Source organism: Benincasa hispida, chromosome 5, assembly GCF_027475165.1.
Source record: "Benincasa hispida cultivar pf3 chromosome 5, pf3_genome.v1.1, whole genome shotgun sequence".
Classification (NCBI taxonomy): domain Eukaryota; kingdom Viridiplantae; phylum Streptophyta; class Magnoliopsida; order Cucurbitales; family Cucurbitaceae; genus Benincasa; species Benincasa hispida.
This window is the reverse complement of record NC_143482.1, coordinates 27,134,447-27,157,648: the sequence shown is the minus strand read 5'-3', so window position 1 is coordinate 27,157,648 and position 23,202 is coordinate 27,134,447. Positions and strand designations below refer to the sequence as shown.

Genomic DNA, 23,202 nt, shown 5'->3' with positions numbered 1-23,202 from the left:
TACATGTTTCATGAGATGAAATATTAAAACTATAGGTTATAAATATAGTATGGTAAGTTGGTTATTATATATATTTATAATAGTATTAATTATTGGATAATTATCTCTTTTTCTCCAATAACCAATTGAATGGGAGATTATTGGTGGTTGCATTAAATAACTAAATTACTGGAATGCTTTCAGATAAATAAACAAGAGAACAAGGACTTACCAATTGACTTTCTTTAGAACAAATCTCGCTCTCACACGAACGATCTCCTTGCGTTCTCGCTAGAACGTAAGGCAATCGTTCAACAATACCCCGGTCGTCTACCATGAACGGCTTCGCACGAACAGCAAGAAATAGGGAATGACACCACCACTCAGAGCCCTTAGTATTCTCGAAGTGAGAATCCAAAGTGTGGGCTCTGTTCGGATTTGGTAGAGGTAAGAAAGAAAAGAGATCGTGTACAACAATCAAGCAAGTGAGAGAAGGGAACAATTATCATATGGTCAGGATGCTTGATTGTTTAGGCGAGATACACGATCGTGTAGGAAAAGCTAAGAGATCGTCTGTACGATCGTTTAGTGAAGCACGGGCACTAAGCGATCGTTTAGTAAACTATGGGTGATCGTTTAAAGAAGAAGGCGCGGGTGAGCGATCGTTTAGTGAGATGTGAGCTGCTATCGTATAGGCTCTCAATTCACTAAGCGATAAGATGTTAACAAATTAATCGCGTGTTTGCAAAATGAAAACGATTTTCATTTTATTCTTCAGTTACGAAAACTTAATTGAACTTCCCACTAACATAATAATTCTCGCAATAGACTGGTATTAATTGGTATTAATTGTAAGAAAACATATTCTCTAATTTTCGATATATAATACCATGAGATATACAATTTATCTAATTGTATATGAAATGTTTAATATATATCTTATGGATGCAATCATACCACATTTATATAAATCTCTTAATAATGATATTTATTTATGAAAATTCCTGAAGAATTAAAGGTATCATAATCTTATAATTCATATATTAGAGAATCATATATATATCGTAGAGATTCTTATAAAATATTCCTAACGAATGTGATATAATCATCTTATTCAATATTTGTTGATACAAGAGTACTTGGTATGAAGGTACAAAAACAACCTTATTTGTCTATATCTTTTTTATAAAGAAATCACAACCTGAGATTTACTATATGTTGATGATTTGAGCAGAAACTCCTAAAGAGATTTCAAAGACAATAGAATTTCTGAAGAAATAAATTAAGATGATAAATTTTTCCTTAGCTTGCAAATAAAGCATAGAGTAAATGGAATTGCATCACACTAAAGATCTTTTATAGATTATGTACATCATTGAATACTCCTATGATGGTTTAGTCAATCAATATGAAAATGATATATCATCTGATCTCAGAAAGATGATGAAGAATGTTAGGTCCTTAAGAACCATAAATTTTGAGAAATAAGTGCACTTATATAGCAGTACTAGTTTATACATTGCTTTGTAGTACTTTTTAGTAATTTTGTTACATATATCTGATGAAATTCTTGCAATTCACAATGCTAGTCGAGAATGTGTATGACTAAGATTAATGACTCGGCACATTCGTGAAACATGTGGTTTGTCTTCTAGTAAAAATCTCTCAACGATATTATACAAAGACAATATAACATGCATATCCCAAATAAAATGAGGATGTATTAAGGAAATAGAACAAAGCATATTTCATTAAAGTTTTTCTACACTCATGGTCTTGAAGAAAATGATGACATCACTTAACAACAAATTTGTTCGAATGATAACCTAGCAGACTTGTTTACAAAATCATTACCAACCATAACTTTTGAGACATTGGTGCACAATATTGGAATATGACGACTCAGAGATATCAAGTGATGTTTCCACAAGGAGAAATAAGCATACTGTATTCTTTTTAAAAGTATTAGATTATATGAAATATGTACATTTTTTCCATCAATAGGAATTTTTTTTCTCAATGGGTTTTTTTCCTAATAAGGTTTTAACGAGGCATATTATATATATATAATGGGACATCTAAGGGGGAGTATTATAAATATTATGGTAATAGATGCCTATTAAATGCTCATGCTTAGTCATTGACCATATGTCATGCCCTCATTTTTCGAAGTGTTGTTTATGTGTCTCAACTTTAAACATTATTAGTGTCAATGTAATTTACCCTCTACTTGCCAAACTACCTATAAATAATAGCATTTGGTAGATTTTGGAAGACAAACACACATTAGGCAAAATCCAAAAAGATTGGAGAAAGTGGAGAAATCCATCCTTTTTATTTTATTTACTTTTTTTATTTATTTATTCTATATATTTATATATTATATTTAATTTATCTTAATATTTATTTATTTATTTTATTATTATATTATATTATATTTATTTGGGTCAGTTACAAATATAGACATTAGACTCAAAATATTAGTAGATATAACATAATGTAAAAAAAAATTATGGCCACATTTAAATAGTCTATAAGTGATAGATCATATTATTAGTAGGAGTCTATAAGTAATAGACCATAGATAGAAGTCTTTATCGCTGATAGACTTGTCTATATTTGCAATTTTTTTAAAATGATATTTATACACTCGGTTATTATTCCTAAAAATGCTATAAATTGCAATTACCTTATTTATTTTAATATTAGATTTTATTGGTATCTGTGTTTCTGTATGCTCCTCGAGTTCACAAAAAAACACAATTAAAATTTTATTTTATTTTTCTCTAAACCAAATTGGTTCTCATGTTCCAATGCACTAGCAAGAGAACTTTATAGACAAAGAAATTATAAGTTTCAATTATACAAAATTAATTAATGAAATTCATCTATGGATTCATTTGCAATCATCCGTAATTACAGCTATATCAAAAATCCATTTTACCATTATAATTAAATCTTAGAATTTAAGTACTATTAATCCCCTAATGAACCATCATACTTACGGGTTCTCGCAAACACTCATACAAATTACTACATTAAAATATGAATGGATGAAACATATATTCTCATAAAACACAGGAACAAGAGAACAAATTGTTTCTAGGGTACACGATGCAGAGATTCTTATGGTACAATTTGGTATATGGCAAATATACAGAAGATTGCCACAAGTTTTATGAAGATATCATGAGAATCAATTTAGAAGATCATAATATTCACTCTCTGGTTTTGTGATTTCATCTGGCTTTAGGAAGATATTACTAGTAACGTAAAGAGATTAGCATTACACGGGTACTCGATAAGAAGGATCGATCATCTTCAAGATAAAGAGATTCCCTTTGTCACCTCTGGATATTCTGTCAAAATTCAATCATATATATAACAGCTTAATAACACCCCAGGGATGAATGAATGTATAAAAGTAATATCAATCTAATGTCCAATGAATTAAAAGAGAACCAATGAAAACATATTCGTTAAAAAGACCATATTCAAAGGATTCAATGCCTCTTTAACATTGTTATTATTTGTATAACATATAAAGATAGTAAGAAAGATCCATCATATTGCAGTGCATGCAAAATTGTTGGGTTAGGTTCTATTTAAACTTTCAAGTCAACTCATTTACTACTATTCATGACAATGTAAGCCTTTAGTGGTTTTTGTTTTCATTGTTTTATAGAATCGCTTGCAACTCATTGATGTTCTTTGGATTGTTATTTTGTTCGAGTTTTCCCTTTCAATTGCATTCGGAGATCGGCGGGCTTCTTGCATCATCAATCCAGCTTACACTTCTGTTTTCACCCTCCCCCTTGGTTTTTGTTGTACCTATATCTTCTTCAAGGGGTATCCCTTTGGTTCATCTTGTATCTCATTATGAGGTTTTTTTTTTTTTTTTTTTTTTTTTTTTTGTAATTCTTTGGGTATTTCATTTGTTAATGAAATTGTTTCTTATCCTGGAAAAAAAATCATTAATGGTCTTTTGGCAATCAATTGTTACAAAACAGAACTGATTAGATTGCAAGTAACCATCACATACACTTTAGTAAGTAGTGATCAAATGAACGACATCATAATTGCACCAAGTTCTTGTACGGATGACTTCATAAACGCTTATAAAGAATTGTTACTATGTGAAAGCATTTCTCTAAACAATTTTGGAAGAAGAGCAAATTAAGTGATTCTCGTAAAAGGAGAGTGCTTAGAAATTTTCAAAGAGTTTTGATGTGCTGCCTACCAAAGTCACTCTCAGTCCTAGAGTTTAGATCTTTATATTAGTGTATGTTTGAGAATGGTTATAAAAATTACTTTCTTTTCAAATATTGATGTTTGACAAATGTTGAAATTGATTTTAGAAAAAACTAAAAACATTTAAAACTGAGTTTTCAATAATTAGTTACCAGGCGATTCATGGTGGATGATTGACTGGAGATCCCGTTAAAGAGTTGCCTTCATTGTATTCTTCTATTGAAATACCGAATTTCCCCTTATTTTGAAGAATAGTTTTTTTGCCCTTTTAAAATAATTTCTCAAATAGGAAATGTCATTATTTATAATTTGATAATTCTAAAGTCACTTTGGAAACCAAACATAATAATTCAAAATCACTTATAAGAAGACCCCTCCCCAAAGCACTAGTTAAGAAGAGCCTTCCAATTGTTAAAAATCATGGAGAGTATAATTACAAAAGAATTTGGTATGGTTAGTACACCACCAAGAGGTTGTGTGTTGAACAACAGTCCAAAAAGAATCAAAAGAAGTATACTTATCTTTAAAAACTCTACAATTCCTTTCCTTCCAGAGACACCACAAAAGAGACCGAGAAGCACACCTCAAAAGAACTTTCCCTTTACCCACGAAGGAGAAACAATCAAGCCAATCAAGTAGCCAGTCATCAACTTTGTTTTGGAGTCCACGCTCCAAGCCAAAAGTTCTAAACAAGAGTTCACCCCTTAATAGCAAAATCACAATGGAGAAATAAGTGATCAAGAGATTCCTCATCTTTCAAACAAAAGCAGCAGATAAAGGGGCCTAGAGGGATATTTTTAAACGTCCTTTGAAGCTTATCATGAGTATTTAAGCCTCTATAAGCAAGGGCCAAAGGAAGAATTTGACTTTTTTAGGGGAGATTTTAAGCTTCCAAACAAGATTTACCAAAGGGAAGATGGGGAAGGAGATTCTTTTGATGACGTTCAAAAAGGTAGATTTGGTAGTAAACTTCCCTAAGGAGTCAACCTTCCACTTGAGGCAATTGCGACCAACCTGAGGCAGCCCAGGAGTTTAAGATTTCCGAATTAGCCACCATATCACCCAATTCTTTATCAAACACATTTCTTCTAAGGTCCAGATTCCATGATTGACTGGAAGCACACCAGCAGTCCTATATCACAACATCTTTTTTCAAAGATAAAGTAAAGATATTGGAGAATTTCTGTGGTAGGGGTTGACGATCACACCAATTGTCCACCCAAAATCTGATCACTTTCTTATTGCCTATAATAAATAAACTCAAAACACTGGTCTTTATGCTTTAAGATGCCAGCCAAAAGTCTAGTTTTTCTTCCCTTCTTAGGTGCCTCTGAAGTCCATCCGTGAGCATCTACTCCATAAATAGCCCCAATATTACGTCTCCATAGAGCATTCTCTTCCTAGCAAAACCTCCAAAGCCATTTCATAAGGAAAGCTTCTTTTTTTTTTTTCCAACAAAGTGACCCAGTTCCAAGGCCACCATAGGTAATTGGGAGAAACATCAAATTCCAGGTGACAAGGTAGGAGGTAGGGTTGCAAGGGCCCCCATGGGCCCCATCCCAAACGAAATCTCTAATGATCTTTTCAAGGCAGTTGATAATGTTAATAGGAGCTTGCATCAAGGAGAATAAATAGAAAGGAATAAGAGTAGACCTACCTTCTTTAGAGAGGGAAATTCCTCTCCTCAGTCCACCTTAACTTTGAGCCTCTCTTCAAGCAACTTCTAAGCTTCCTTAGCACTATGCTTCCCTCCAATAGGAAAGCCCAAGTACGTAAAAGGGAAGGACTCCACTTTGCATCCAATCTTTGTGGCGTGAAGATTCACATCCTCTCTATCAAGGTTGATGTCAATGATAGAAGTTTTAGTAACATTGAGAGATAGCCGCGATCCCAAAAGAAACAAGTCAACAACAAGCCACCATGCTGAGAGGTTACCATTCTCCCAAGAGCAAAAAAGAACAACATACTGGAGTTGTGTTAAATCTGAGTGCATATTAACCAAAAGAGAAACTTCTAACAAACTTCCTTTCATTGTAGAAGTGAATGAGGCTACAAAGGGCATCCCCCACAATCGTGAAGAGAAAAGGAGCTAGTGGATCCCCCTGATGCAAACCCCTTTTGGCATAAATCTTACTCCTTGGTCTACCATTAATAAGAACAGAGAAGTCAGTCGAGGAAAGACACTCTCAAATCCACTTTATCCATTTTCTACTGAACCCCTTAAGCCTCAAAACCGCATAAAAAAAAAAAAAAAATTAATCAACCTTATGATACGCTTTCTCAAGATCAAGCTTTAGGAGGGCACCTTTTTTCCTAGACGACTTCTATTTCGCCACTGATTCAGAAACCATTAAGATAACATCGAGAATTTGATGCCCCTCCACAAAGGCAGCCTGAGAATCATACACAATTGAAGGCAGAATTTTCTTTAGTCTCTTAGCCAACACCTTGGAGATGATTTTGTACAGGGAGGTCACCAAACTGATAGGTCTGAAGTCACTAACCCGAGAGGCCTTCTTCTTCTTAGGGATAAGGAAAATGTACGTCTCATCGCGACATTTATTGATAACACCATTTTTAAAAAAAATCTTGGAACACCCCTGCTAAATCGGGCTTCAGGAGACTTTTTATTAAACTCACCTGTCATACCATCTGGGCTCAGAGATTTGAGGTTCCTCAAACAAAACATCCAAGGCTAAAGAGTTGTAAGGGCTAAGAGCCCCCCAGTTAGCACCTTCAAAGGTGAAAGGTTGGGGAATTTTAATACTATAAAGGGTAGTGTAAAAAGATAGAATTTCATTCACAATCTTGTCTTCAGTCAAAAGAATCTGACCATCATTACTTTCTAAAACCGATATTAAGTTCTTACTTTTTCTTGCCAAGACCCATCTATGAAAGAAGTTTGGGTTTCCCTTACCCTCTTAAAGCCATGAACTTTGCTTTTTTGGACCTAGATCCTCTGTTCTTTAATGATAGTCTCAAGGAGGGCAGCCTTACAATCCTCTCTTTCTTAGTATCAACTTTAGTGAGAGGACCCGCATCTTCCATCGAATCAAAAGAACAAATCTTCTCAAGCAAAGCTTTCTTTTGAGTTATGATATTTTCGAAGACCTCCTTATTCCACCTTTTTAGCACCTCCCATTTTAAGCTTCTCCATAAAAGCATAGTTCGACCATCCTTCAACGTTAAAGCTAGCCCACCAACCTTCTTAATTCTTACCAAACATGTGATGATCAAGCCAAACATTTTCAAATCTGAATAGAGTTAGACCCCACAACTACACGCCTAAAGATAATAAAATAGGGAAGTGATCTGAAGTAACACGTGGGAGTTTGTCAGCTTTGACTTCTCTAAAAAACTCTAGCCACGGTTTAGAGAGAAGAAAGCGGTCAATCTTTGAAGCTTCCGGTCTAATTCTTGATCTGGACCACGAGAAAGAGCCATTCCGAAATGAAATATCGACTAACTCCATCTCCTCTATCAAGTTGCTAAACAGATTCATACTTCTTGTAGAACGGTCACCCAAGCTCTTCTCAGTAGCTCATCTAACGACATTGAAGTCCCATCCGACACACCAAAAATCTCTGCATAAACCATACAAGTTTGAGAGCTCTTGTTAGTCTTTGTTTTTTATATGGGGAAAGGCCATAAATGCCTGTGATCCAACCAAGAAAATCAGCATTAAGTCTACAGAGAATAGAGAGGGAGAATTGACCTTGAAAAGAGTCAACCATCGTAACAGAATCTTCCTTCCACATAATTAAAATTCCTCCCGATGAGCCAATAGCATTGAGAGCCACCCAACCTATATGACGACTACTGCATATAGACTTCACCATCTTTCTATCAATGTCGCTAATTTTTTATTCTTAGAGAATAACAACATCCGGATTGAATTTAACCAACAAATTCTTCACCAAAGCTCTTTTGGGGTGAGCATTGAGACCTCTAACATTCCAGGAGAGAACTAACATGGAGAAACAATAATGCCTTGAGAACTAATATTTTTAATCGTTGTCGCTTCCTTTTCCCAACTGCTAATCAGCGCTTTGACTTCTCTGGTTAGTTTTTATTTGAGGCCCCACCTTTTCTGTGCCCATTTCCTTTTCAAATGATGGCACGAATACACAAATTATGTTCTAACAAAGTTTCAACCACTTCCTTGTTCAAGGGGAACAGTCTTTTAGGGGGAGACAGTTGACTGGAGCTCAGTTTCACTCTTAATTTCAATTGAGTTCAAGTTTTGATCATGCAGAGGAGATGGATTGTCAAGCATCAAAATTTTTTTCACCTTCATCAACTCAAGTCAAAATCATCGCGGAAGACCATCTGAAAGTCTGGGATCTCCGAATTTTTCTCAAGCAGAGGAGTAAATTGATTTTCAGAAATCAAGTTCCCTGGGCTGAGAGAGAAATTTTCGATGATTGCTCGAGGTCAACTTTTGTAGATCTTCAATTCTGCATTTTTCAGGAAGAAGTCTCCCTTACGTTCGTGGAACAGATCACACCCTTATTTAGAGAAGTATGGGCTTCATATTTATTTGAAAATTTAATCCCTTTGGGCTTATGGACTTTAGGGAAGGAGCTTTTATTTTTATTGGATTCATTGGATTCAGTGGGATGGGTCTTCTTCAGTATAATAATGCCCTTCGAGGCCAGTCTGTTAAGAAGCTCAGATTCACACTCCTGCACATGGGCCTTTCCTTTCCCTTTCGCGTCAGACAAACTAAGAGAAGGGCCCAAGCTCACTTCTGACTCCTTGGGTGTCGGATCCCATGTAACCCTGGTTCGCCTTGGAGAAGAAAAATGCTTGTTGGTATCTACTGCTCTGTCGTACAGCTGGTCAAGGCAACCTCAGTCACATTGACCGCCAAACGTTCATCAGACTTTTCCATGCGCCAAATATCAATTGGATTTGGACCCGTAGATATTACTCGATCTTCACACTCATAGATTGTTTTTTGATAACTGAAAGCATTCAACAGAAATTTGCCTACACTATATCCAAGAGATTGGAGAGCGACATCCGACCACTACCCTATCTTGCTATCCATTGGTCACAAATGGGGTCCCACCCCTTTCCACTTTGAAAATATGTGGCTGTTGCACAAAGATTTCGGTGACCTTGTTGATTATTGGCGGAAGAACACTCCTTTGCTTGGGCGACCGGGACATGGCTTTATTGTTAAGTTGAAGGGCCTTAAAGAAATCCTCAAAGCTTGGAACGAAGAAACCTTTGGTTGTGTTGACATTCAAAAGAATCAAATTATAGCGGAAATCACTCTTCTTGATGGTATGGAGGAGCCATTCCAACTAGTGCTATCTTTGCAAAAAAGACAATGAATCCCAAAGCCATTTATTTATGTTTTGTGCTTTCTCAAGGACCTTCTAGAACCACATTCTTCTTCCTTTTAATTGGCATATGGTCTTTCCCCTGGATATCAACCTAATCCTCTCCCTTGTTATTGATGATCATCCTTTCAAGGGGAGAAAAGGTCTTCTTTGGAAAAATATTGTTAGGGTTTTCCTTTGATAGGTCTGGTTTGAACAGATCAATCGTCTCTTCAACAACAAAACCCAACATTTCGACCTCTTTTTTGATCATGTGATTAGCATTTCTCTCTTGGTGTAAATTATCTAAGCAATTCAATTGTTATAGTTTTGATACTCTTTTGACCAATTGGAGATGTCTTTTATAACTCTTTTGTTGTTGGGGCTTCTTTCCCTTCTCTTTTGTAATTTCATTCATCAATGAAATTATCTCTTATAAAAAAAAAAAAAAAAAAAAAAGAAGAAGAAGTTTCACATATTTGAACATAATAAAATACTTTTATTCTCTTAAAAAGAGCAGGCGATCAAATTGAAAAATCCATTTCCAATTAATATTTATACTTGTCAAGTATTGTGTAAATTTTCAAGTCCACAAGTAGGGGAGTATTAAAGTATAGGTATAAGATTATTTTACTGTGATCTATTGACTTAAGCTTTTGAGTTAAGTGGTGATTTAACAAAAAAAAAAAAAAAAAAAAAAAAAAAAAAAAAAAAAAAAAAAAAAAAAAAAAAAAAAAAAAAAAAAAACTCCCTTCTCGCAACTTCCTTCAGAAAAGGTTACTTAAAAGCCTCCTACAAAAGAAGCAACATTTGTTTGAATTTCAAGGATAGAGGCAACTAGAGATACTGGATTCAAGTTGATATTGAGTCGACCTACTAACCTTTAGACACAAACTTTCTTCTAAACTATTATTTTTGTAATCTAGACCTTGAACTAGCTTTTATTTCAAGCTCATTTAGATCAATGACCACTATAATAAGAAGTTTATCCATATAACTTGTAGTTTATCTTCGAAATAATTATTAATTTTATTGTTCATATTAACAGTTTTCTGTCATCCACTAAGCTATAAATAAAATTAGTTTTAGGACGTGAAAATTGATTATTCATTGGATAAAGACTTTACTATTACATTTTGACATAGATATCATCTAATCTAAACATGTTTCACATAGAGAACTAACTGCTTATAATCCAAAAATCAAGCAGATTTCCTATAACCAGAATAAAACTAGAAAATGGTAAGAAAATTTTAGCACGATTACTTACCGCAACTCTTCATCCAAATATGTGATTTCCAGTTCACCGCGGGCTCTTCCAGGTGCTTTAACCGGTATCTGTTGATCAAGACATGAAAAGGATTACATCAATGAAATTAGAACTGGCGAGAGATCCATTGTGAGACCTTAGTGGAATGCTCTATGATTGGCACTCAGCCAATATGATTCCGTTCAGCCACAACCAGACAGAGGTGTACCTTGCCTTACTTCATCATTTAAGAAAAGCATTGGGTTTGGTTTCCATGTAGAAGTCACCTAAGGTACTGAGGAGATTGGTATGACTAGGCAGTGTCAAGCTAGCGGGAGGATTTCTTCATTGTAGTTTATTATACCTGAGGTACTGAGGAGATTTCTGAATAGGATTTCTTTAAGATAGCCTATTCAGAAATCTCGTCTTCTGTAGTTTTTAGCTTAGTTTCTGTGAAATGAGTAAATGATTTGATAGTTTAATTTATAAAAGCTGTCTTTCACGTCAATTTACAAATTATCTGAGCTTGAAAATCTAGGTACCTATTTCAAAAATTCCATATTTTGCATTTATGGTCCCTAATTCTCACATGGCTCTCTCCCCTCATTGTTGCAGAATCTGTAAAGCAGCCCATGAAACTCCGAGCCACTTGTTCTACCACTTTTGGAGAAGAATCTTTTCTTTCAAGAAGCCAAACTCTTCCTTAATTTATCTACCACTGGGTTCCAAAAAGAAACAGATTTGAGATTACTTCCAAGAGGTGGGCCTGTTGCATCCTACAAAACCAGCCCATAGACCCAACATCCTTGAGCCTAAAACCCTCTGGTATAGGATTACTGCCAGCAAGCATGAACCTCATTCTTTTGGTAAAAGAAACAATTCATTGATATGTACAAGGGAAAAACCCCAAGCAAAGAATACGAACCTCATTCTTTTGAATGGTTGTCGGGTAGGATTAAAGGCACACACAGGAATCTATGGAAGGATATTTCCTTGAGCTTCCTTCTGTTTCTTGCTTGGTTCATTGTATAATGGGAGAGGAGAAGAAAACATATTTTGGGGAGGATCAGCGGGTGGAAGATAAACCTCTATGCATCACGTTTTCTTATCTAATTCATTTGTCCTTAAAAAGTAGTTGCCTTTGTTAGTTGGACCATTTTGTTGTATTGTTTGTCAGAAAGCAATAGAAAGACCTAGACCATATCCTCTAGAGATGTGATTTTGAGCATTTTGTGTGGAGCTATAATTTTTAGGCAGTTGGCTTCCAATTAGCCCTCCATAATTTATAGTAAAAATAAGATAAATAAAATAATAATTAAAAATTTTAAATAATAAATTTAAAAAACTTGCAGTTACTAAATTGCAATAATGGTGTTTTTGGAACGACTTATGAGAGGGCAAAAAATGAAACTTAATTAAAAGTACTCAAAATTTCTGTAGCATGGTCAAAAGAAATATGGGACACTTACCCCAGTGTCGTTAGTTTTACTAATTTTGTTTCTCCCAATTATGATATAGTCAATTTTATCCAAATATCATTTCCAGGCACTAATTCTTACAATCATTTTTGCGGATACTGTTTCTCCCAACCCCCACCACCCGTCCTAGTCAAAAGGCAATTGGTGCTTGACCCTTAGCTAATCAACAAACAAATAGAAATACCAGTGATAAAAGAACAGAGCAATTCCTTTTGCTGACCAGCAACAGAAACTCCAAACTCAAAGACATTTGTATGCTTATCCAACTCGATGCTGGTTGGAGATAATATAGTTCAAGTTATTTAACTAGCATAACCAACTAATTTTACTCTAGATAAGACTTCACATTTGTTTTCCATTGCCAACAGTAACCTAACTACTAATTTTTTAAAATTGAAATGCTTCAAATCCATTATTTAAAGATTTTAATGAAACGTAGTATGTTGAACTTATTTAGAAAGTTAAGAAGCTTAAAATTTAATTGCAACAGCTAAGCAGGTTTCCTAGGTTTGAAAGTAGGTCCAAGGGTCTCAATTCTTTCTAAGCAGGGTGTCCAGTTAAAATAGCTTCAGTCATAGGCCCTACAAAAGACATCCAAACTATCCAGTAATGTAACTTCTCATTTCAATTATTTAAAGAAAATGAATCCCAGAGTCTGAAAAATGCATGTACAAAATATAGTTTGATCTGCATATGGAACCAAGTAAAATAGTCAAAGAAACCAAATGACTTACCAGACCAAGGATTTTGAATGTGTCAAATTGAACAGCTACTTTTCTTGAATTTAAAGGCTTCAAGTTTGCTGTGACCTACGAAAAGGACAAATATGAGTAGTGGTTTATTATCTAACATGAACGTAAAGTTGGACTCATAAACCAATCCCTCTCATTATCTAATTAAGAAAAATGGATAACCACTTCTTTGATATATTGTTACATCCTTTTTGCAATGCTTCTTGGAATTCAACAGTTAAACCCGTATAGAAACTTTTAGTACTAAAAGGACTAAACCTATTCAACATTTAAACTAAGGATCATACAATCTCTCAACTACCTCTGCTGCAAAAAAAAAAATTCCCTCTGATTGATGTCTCCACTTAAGTAGGTGATGTATCACTTGTCCTTTTAATTGTTAGGTTGGTTATACGTTATTAGTTTTCTAGTTTGTTCAGGCTATGTAGTTTAATAGTCCTTTTTATGTCTGTTTTATGCTGAAAACATTTAATGTGGTAACCGATCTGGTGCTTTGTATTTTTTAGTCTTGTGGCGTACATTCACTTTAACCATTGCTGCTCCTCCACCTCAACCTTTCGATAATAGAGAAAATGCAAGAAATGGGAATCAAAATCAAGAAAGACAACAAAACCATGCAGAATTAATAATAGGGAGCCACTCACAATCTCCAGCAAGAAATCAAGCATTGGTAAACCTTTCAAGAATCCAAGAACTCCAACAAGAAGATCAAGATTCAGAATCCTCAAGTGATAATGAGGAACTACTTATTAGAAGATTTCCAGGAAATAGACAACTTGTGAGAGTTGATCATGACAAAGAATGTGAGAACCAACCACAGACTATAACATGAAGATTGGTATGCCAACATTTAATAGGAAAATCGACCTTGAAGCATTTCTCAATTGGGTTAAATGTGTAGAGAGCTTCTTTGTCAACGTGAACACTGGAGAACCAAAGCAGAAACCAAGATTGAAAAGAAAACAGAAACTACAGCTAACAAGAAAAATGCATGGGACAAACCATTTAACACATATCAAAGAAGAACATCTGACAATAACAAACAAGTCCAAAATGGAAATACTTCCTGTACGAAATCAAAGAAATATCTTCAAAACAAAGCAAACCAAGTGATCAAGCATCAATGAAACGAAAGACATAATGCTAATACATATGGAAAACCAACATTAGGGAAATGTTTTCGTTGTGGGCAACAAGGACACCTCTCAAATGAGTGTCCACAAAGGAGGGCAGTTGCTACACTAGAGGAAGAAGATCAAGAAAACCAAGAAAGTGAACATTACTCCAAAGATATACAACTTATGTAGGGTCAGACAATGGGGATCAACTTTCATGCATTTTACAATGGAGTCGACCTCATTAGGAGTAGGAATAGTGCTTAGTCAATAACCCGACTTTGATGTTTGGCCCTCCATGTAAAATAAGTTAGAAGTAGTTGCAGCACTTAATTAAATTAACAGCCCAATCCTATGGACAAAACTCAAACTCAATTCACTATATTAAAACTTGACACTGTACACTTTCAGTTCTACATTGCACAAAAATAACGCAACAATAAGAAACAAACATCATTTTATTATCAACAAAGGGCTACAAAATGAAGGGGAGATGAGATACCCTCAAGTGAAGGAGAGTGTTGAAGTATTAAAATAATTAAATTTACAATAACCTATCAGCTTAAGCTTTTAAGTTGGTTGATGATTTAACAAGCTACAACAAGAAATTTACATACGTATTGACACACTAACTATTGAATTTTTTAATCAAAACTTGGTACTTAAGTAAGACATTAACCTCATTTCAATGCATTTCCATTTTCTCGAGTCTTAAGTGGATAACCATTAGTATGTAAAAAGCTAAATGGTCCATCTTCATCTAAAGATGTGATATCATCCAGTTCGTAACTTGGTTTCAAAATAACATCATCTGATATGGCATCTGGTGGGCAAAGAGTAAAGACAATAGTAAATACAATTTACAGAAATTACATTACATACAAAGATGATCCATTGACACAAAAGTTAATTAGGAAGTAAGACAGAGAAAGCATGTAATATCTCATTAAAAATGAATGCAATAAAGGGAGCTGTAACTTATACCTGGTTGAAGAACGGCCCAGATTCCATATTTTGAGCTCTGAGTGTATCTACATTGATTCCTTGATAGTTTGTTCTTGATCTTAAAAACTTGGGCCTCTGTCAAAACACAACTGTTAAGAATTTATCAAATGATTAAGAGATTAAGTCCACCTTAACTCTATAGCCTAAATTTTAAACAATTGATGATTTAACATAGCACTCAATGTGTTGTATGGATATTTGTCATCTTATTTCAATGTTGTCAGGCCCGGTTTACTTACCAAGAATCGAAATATAAAATCAACTGGAGAGAAATCAATGAGAATAGGAATATTATTCTTTGGATGTCATTTACTAAAAATTATCTGAAATCATAATAAAAAAAACCTATTGATGTCGTTTACTAGAAATTGAATTGGAGTAGGAATCAGACACATGATAATTACTCAAATACCCTTTCATGTTTTGTCTCATACACCATCCCACGGCCAACGTGTGAATCGGTGATAAAGGAGTTATCTTCTATTGGGGTTCCAGAACTATTATCAATTCAAATTTTACAAACCAATGAGAGGATATTGATTCTGCGAGAAGTCGGCCATTTGCCGATATCTTTAATTATCAATGGTTTGTGGAGTCTTTGTTCTTAGTTTCAACCTTGGTTTGCAAGCTCTCATTGTGTTATTTTGGTTCGCAGACGGCAAGGAATTTGGAATAGTCTATTGTTCTTTAAATGTTTTCATGGTTGATCTCAATTTGATTGTAATTGTCTATAATTTCTTGTTTTTAATTTTTTTTCTTTATTTTCACTCCATTTAGGGGTTTGTATCCCTTGAAGAACATTTATTCCTTTTCTTTTTATATAAGAACATTTATTCCTTTTCATTATATCAATAAGTTGTTTCTTGTTGAAAAGTCTTAAGTTGAAGCCCAAAGAAAACTTGGACCCCATCAAGGACCAAACATCACAAGGATCCCTCTACACACCTCTAAAAACTTTGTTATTTCTCTCACCCCAAAGATTACATAACAAAGCACACACCTCATCACAACATAAAAATGACCAAGGAATCGACAAGAAACTCCTCAATCAAATCTCAAACAACCCTCTGACGAGCAAGCACAAAGCCAAACCCCTAGAAGAAGCAGCTCCACATAGATCTTGTAAACTCACAACTCCAAAGTAGGTGATCTAGGTCTTACATTGTCTTCCAACAAAGAATACAACAAAAAGGACCCACTAACGAATGCATCTTTTTTGATAGTCGATCGATGGTGTTCACAAGTAAAACCAAATGAGAAAGAAACTGAGATGAAACTGAGCTCTCTAAACTAAACCAAAAAATTAGAAACCAAACGATTTTCAAGGGAAGACAAATGATAAAGACGAGCAAATCTTGGAATCTTCCTGTGAGCCAACATTCATGGAAGCAAGAATCTCCAAATGAGTTAGCAAGGCAGAAATTTCCTCATCTTTCAATAATCTACGAAAATTAAGGTTCCAGAAAAGCAAAGATGAATCCCAGAATTTCAAAACCAAGCCATTTTGAGAAGTGGAAATTGCAAATAATTGTAGAAAGCGAGTTTTTAAGGGAAAATTCTCAAGTCATATATCCTTCCAAAAGTAAATACAAGCACCATTGTTGATCTTGAATGCAGCAAAAGATTGAAAACATTTCCAAGTCTTTGAAATATTAATCCAATCGGCTTTTGAGACTGAATCTATATCTTGCGGCTAACTGCCAATCAAAAGGAGAGCTGCCATGATTACTAACAATAACTTTTCTTCAAAATGGGTGGGGCTCCATCGTGAAACGCCACCCCCGTTCAGCCAACAGAGCTGAATTTCTGTATTTTAAGGCTCTAATACCTGACCCCCCATCATCTTGTGCTTTATAGACCAATTTCCAGCAAAACAAATGAGCTACCTTACCTCCATCAATCCCTTTCCATGAGAAATTTTGCAGTATCCAATCTATTCCAAACTCGCCTGTGATGGCATTAAAAAAAGACATAATATAAACGAATACTTGATAGAATGAGTTACATAGTTAATCTAATACTATGAGAAAGATTAAACTCCATTATGAAAGAACCAAGATACATAGAGAGAAAGTAAAGTGAGAGCTCCACTGACAGAACCTTCTAGTGCTTCTACTTCTAAGGGAGGAAATTCTTTGAAATCAATGCATCTTCGAGAGTTCTTCCCAAAGTTCTCTTACTCAATTTGATTCGGCCCGTTAGAGGTTGCCTCATGGTGCTATATCTCCAAATATTTTGAAGGGCTTTCAATTCAAGACATTTATCATCCTTGGATTACTCCTCTAGGGCACTCTTAAGTTTTGTATTTTTGCTTCTTTCTACGCTACTTTATGTTTCTAAGTTTGAGGTTTTCTGGATTTTTTTTTGTTTCTTCTTGTATTTCTGAGCATTAGTCTCTTTTCATTTCCTTATTGATTCTTATCCTTTTCAAAAAATAAATAAATAAACAAAGACTCTTTTAGCTTCTTAGGCATTTTGTTATTCTTTGATCAACTTGGTTAGAAAGTACCAAGAGGATTCTTGAGGGAACAGTGGAATCTTGAAAGATGGTTTGAAGTTTGAATCGCTTCAAGAGTTTCCCTAGGGTTTCTTCTACCAAGTCTTTTTGGTGAGTGATTATATTTTGTTTTCTATTCTTGGTAGCTTGATCCTTCTTTTCAATTGTTTTATGAGGCTCCTTTGCTTGTTTTAGGCTAGTAATTTTATTTATGGACGTTAACACATTTGTCTTAATTAAAGATTGTAGTTTATCAACAATAGCTGATGAAAGATCTCATTTCTAAATATCAATCAAAATTTGGAATTCAACGAGAGAGATCGAGAAACGACATAAACATCTGTACTGTGCAAGCATGCTGGAGTAGAGAAATACTTGTGAGGAAACGTGTTGTAATGAAGTATCCAGCTACCTCAGTTTGCAGAATTGATCTTGAAGTAGTATATATGAGCTCCCATTTCCCATTTAGTAAATCAGATTTGAGGGGTTCATTTATGGGGTTGGCTGCTTCAAGCTTGCGTGATATCTGTTGGTAATGATCAAAGTGAGAACAAATGTTAACTGTGCTATGATTTATTAGAAGTGTATATACATACAAAAAGAGACCTCTCCACCACTCAAAAAGCCCGAGAGGTGGAGAGGTCATGTGACGAGGTTTGTTAGGTGAGGAGGTTTGATACCTCCTTATAGGCATTGGTCACTAGGCCCTTTGTTTTTTTCTTTTTTCTGATAAGAGTCACAGGCCTTTTTGTAATTATGGATTAGGTACCAAAAAATCCAGCAAGCAAAAAGATCACAAATATACCAAGAATAGGGGATTTAACTTCCTGGTCGATATCTATTCACTGAAATATCAATTCAACAATTCCTCAACAATTACAAGGAAATTCGTAAAAGATATATGAAAACAAGATAAGGAAAACACATAAACCTATTGTCTATTCGAGAGAGTCAAATCCTCTCCTTCAAAGCTTCTGCCCCATACCCAACCTTCAGTTTCCAAACCCTTCAAAAACCTCTCATGGTCCACACCACCGTACATTCCCTCAACCAATTGTGCCACTAACCTATGAAGCACAGATTCTTCAAAGTGCATAGAAACTGCAGAGAATCAGTACCAGACAAGTATCTGATACTGATATGTCCAGCTACGTGGAAGATACATGTCCCGATTACGTGATGTGAAGTATTTGATTTTTTTCCTTTTTGGATACGTGTGTCCTCTTCCAAATACGTGAAGTGGACACACTGAAGCTATTTTTTGAAGGCTTGATGTTGTATTTAAATGCCCAGCCCACAGCCCACTTAATTCACATTCACAAACCCAATGAGGCAAACCAAAACAAAATAAAAAGATAAAAACAGAAAAAGTAAAAGAAAATAAACTCTAAAAATCATATTCCTTCTCATCTCACATTAAACTTCAACTCACGGCCCTCCCCCTTCATCTTCATTTTATTTCTTCAACTACGCCCCTCGTTTCATTTCTTCAAATACTAAAAATCATATTTTAAATGCGCCACCCACCCACAGCCTTTTTCTTTCACACTTTTTTTTTTTTTTTGAAAAGAAAATAGCCTTTATTAATCAATATAATTAGTACAAGAGATGAGTACTTTCATAATAAAGGCAAATACAAGGAAATCAATCAGGAAACCAAAGGATCAGTAGGTGCACCAGAGCATCTCAACTAGGTTGACACCCCCATAGCACCCTCATCATATCCAACAAAATGAGAATGCCAACAAAGGCTAAAATAAGAGTAGTCTAATGAAGCAATACAATCTGAATGTTGCAACCGAACAAAATATAGAACTAGGCTATAGAAATCTAAATTACATCAAGAAGCTAAGACAAATAAGAGTACTAAAGAAAGCGAAGCTCCTGTCTCTACTTCTGATGCTTCAATTAATCTTCCAGTTGACAAAAAGATTGCCAATTTAAAATTATGTCTTGCAAGGAGTAGGCTTCAAAGCAATTAGAAATGGAGCACCAAAGTGAGGCATTGAGCTTTGCTGCCTCGAAGCGATTATACCAAGGAGTTTCGATCCCACTATTGGCTTTGAATTATGTCTTTCACACTCTTTTTAAATCTCCTTTAATTTAACCTAAATTATTAGGTAGTTAGGTAAGATGACATCTTCAACCTCAAGCCAATGCCATTAAATCCTTCCATAAACTCAACCTCCTCCTCCATTGTTGAAGATGTTACGATATTTGAGACTTGAAGGCTTCAAATTTTTCTAGTTTCTAGGCTACTTTGTATTAAAAATTTTGTTTTGATTTGTTGAATGAATGTTTTGTGGAATAATGTAATATGTATTTCAATTTCAAAATTTAGTATTAGCTTGGCATTTTATGCTTTTTGGTGGAGGATTACATTTAGTATCTTTGTGTTAAATTTACATAAATAAAGAGATATATAAAATATATAAATATATAAATATATAAAAATGATGTATCCTCAACGTATCCATATCTTTATTATTTAGAAATTGGCGTATTATCATGTCCTATCTTATCCATATTTGTGTATGTGCTTCATAGTGACTAACTAGTTGTCTCCCGTGAATTACCCTTCTTACACCTTCTCAAATATACATATTTAATTAGGGGTCTCACAGTATGGTCTTAGTTTGATTTTCTTGGAATGAAGCCCCTTTTCGTTGGACTTGTTCTTTCATTTTCCATTGTTTATTCTTTCATTTTTCTCAATGAAAGCTCAGTTTCTTACCCAACAGAAACCATGTTATTAATTGTTAAAAAGTGAATACACATGTAAAATTATCTATGTTATGATTTATTAAATTGAATACAAATATAGAATAATAATTTATCTTTTAGAACTGATATATATTTAATTAGATAACAGAGTAATGGATCCTAGGTTTGCATGTAGACTTTATGAATTAAATGCTTCACAATGATGTTCAAAGACCTAATGAAAAGAGAATAATGCTCCAAGTACAATGAAAAGAGACCTGACTTTTTTTAAAAGGAAACATAACTTTTCATTGAATTGATGAAAAGAAACTAATGCTCCAAGTACAAGAAAACAAAATATTCAAAGTAAATCATGAGACAAACATAATATCAAGAACATCATGAGACATAAAATAATATCAAGAAACATCATGAGACATAAAATAGGCTAATTCCCAAAGAGCTTAGAAAGAGAGCACCAAGGAGAAGCATTGATCCTTGCAATTCCAAACCGATCTGACCACTGAAGGGAATTATCATGGAATATCCTTTGGTGTCTTTCAACCCATAATTCAGCAAGCAATGCTTTGACAGCATTAACCCATAATAATTGAGATTGAGGCTTCAAAGAAGGACCGGTTAACCAAATGAGCATGTTATGCTAGTTCTCGTGGCATGCATTGTGCTCTGACCAACAATGTGTATCATGAACAGCACATTTAGGGACCTTAAGATGTTACCTTTAGATTCTAGCTTCGTACAAAACATATCTTGAAACACACAAGCATATCTCCATCTCCAAAATACCACCACCTTTGCCTTCGTCTAGTATCATGATCCATCACAGAGAAAAATGACCAAATAAAACCTCCATAACTAAGACAAAAGCATTCCTTCCTATCACTTCACATTCTCTAACTCATGTAAGGAGGTAATCCTGTTTTCTTACAATATGCAGATCTGACTATTCAACGAAAAATGCAGACGCAAAAAAATGATTTAGCAAGACACAGAAAAAAAAAATCGTATACACTCTTCAAATAGGGAAATTATTCAATTTGGCCACCCACGACAGTCCACACTGTGGTTTTCCCTCTCTGAACCCTTAGATATATGTGGGTAAAGAGTATTAATTTTAATCTCTCTATCTAAAATCCAACATTATGAAACCATCGGTCACAAATTACAATGATTCCTTTCTAAGCCTTATGCCCGCCCCAATCCCCTGACTCTGAAACATCAAGTATCTTCTTTATCAACCTCACTCGAAGATTCAACCACGAGACAGGAGTGACTAAGAGACATGATGGGGCTCTTCAAATTACAATCCTCAATAAAGTAAACTACTCCATAATCAAAATTCACATGCAAGTGAGTAAAACTCAACCTGATCAACCATTTCCTGATCTTCAGGAGTGGCCTCAGCTCCTCGATCAAGGGGCGCAATTGCCTGAAGAAGTTCCTCTTTAAGAGCAGTAACATCTTTTCCTTTTCCTTTTCCTTTTCCTTTGTTCAAAAAGGTAGGAAAGAAAGAGATTCTGATCCTCCACTTGTGAGAAGGTGAAGCAGTGAGGAACTTAGTGTTTGAAGATGGGGCAGCGGAAATGGGGTTTGAAGGAATGCGAAGAAGAAACCTGGGTTGTTGGGATGTTGAAGGAGGCGACAGTTTGATGGTCGGAGTAAGTGTAGATGAGGATAAGGCCATTGCCATCTTTTTCTCTTTAGTGTGTGTGCTAAAGAAGAACGCAACGAAAGAGAAACGGTTGCCATTTGCGCTCCAAAGCAGTTCCGTTTTTTTTGTATGGTTGGGGGCTTCTCTCACTTTTGGGATTTTATCACTATTACGTTCGTGAAGTATTTCTGGTCCTAATGGTAACTTAATTCCTTTTGCCAGTCATGGGTTCGAATCCCACTACGAGTTTTTTTTTTTTCTTTTTTTGGATATTTTCGATTTTTTTTATTTTTTGAAGAATCTGTTTTCTTCGTTACATTTCTTTATTAATTGTGTTATTTACAAAAAAATAATTCTCCAATTCTTATATTTGTTAATTTTAAATTTTAAAATTCTCCAATTTTTAAATTTATATATTATTTTAATTTTAATATTTTCTAATATTTTTAAATTTCAAATTTCAATTCTCAAGGGCACTATTTTTTCTTTTATATTTATTTCCATCTTTTATATTTTTCTTATTTTCTTTATTAATTTTTCTATTTACAAAAATAATTTTGCTATATTTATATTTTATTTTAATTTCAAATTTTAAAATTTTTCGATGCTTAGGTTTATATATTATTTTAATTTTCAATATGTATATTAACTTTTTTTATATATATATTTCAACTTTTGAGTGTTAAATTTTGCAATATGCTTGTTTATATACAATTTTAATTCTAATATTTTTAGTATAACTGAAACTGAGTAGAATTTTACAATATACAAATTCATTTTACTAAGACATTCATTTAGCTTTAATATCTTACAACCACGACATTTACATAATAATATAATTAAGTTAGATTTGACTCGACATCATTTAAGACAAATGGCTCGAGTAAAAGATGAATGTACCGATCAAATTTGGGCAACATATGAAAGATATGATACAACTTTATTATCATATTTAGCTATCATCGAGACTTACTTGTATTGGATGACTTAAACTTTTGATAATATATTTTTCGATGTTTAATGTATGACATTCTTCTTCTTTTATATTATATTGTTACATATTATATTGTTACCAAAAAAAATGAAGAAAAAAAACAATAAACAATAAGTAGTTATCAAATAATTTTTTTTTCTTTTTTTCAAAAAGCAATAAACATAAATAGTTATCAAA

At 34.2% G+C, this 23,202-nt stretch overlaps 1 protein-coding gene and 1 long non-coding RNA gene across 3 annotated transcripts; both read right to left on the bottom strand.

Annotated features, from left to right (window-relative positions):
• Positions 1-3,029: 3,029 nt before the first annotated feature.
• LOC120077702 (putative plastid-lipid-associated protein 4, chloroplastic) lies at positions 3,030-22,161 on the bottom strand. Of its 2 annotated transcripts, XM_039031664.2 has the most exons (6): positions 21,747-22,161; positions 18,069-18,182; positions 15,139-15,234; positions 13,022-13,096; positions 10,831-10,898; positions 3,030-3,338 (listed from the first exon to the last, which is right to left on the bottom strand). In XM_039031664.2, exons 1-6 carry the CDS (start codon positions 22,068-22,070, stop codon positions 3,266-3,268), a joined length of 750 nt encoding a protein of 249 aa, XP_038887592.1. In that variant the 5' UTR covers positions 22,071-22,161; the 3' UTR covers positions 3,030-3,265. The 2 variants fall into 2 exon arrangements, with proteins under 2 accessions (XP_038887592.1, XP_090169859.1); XM_090313733.1 differs by lacking the exon at positions 18,069-18,182.
• On the bottom strand, positions 4,639-10,288 carry LOC120077703 (uncharacterized). Its single transcript, XR_005481821.2, has 2 exons — positions 7,946-10,288; positions 4,639-7,814 (listed from the first exon to the last, which is right to left on the bottom strand). It is a non-coding gene; the product is annotated as an uncharacterized LOC120077703 (long non-coding RNA).
• Positions 22,162-23,202: the final 1,041 nt, after the last annotated feature.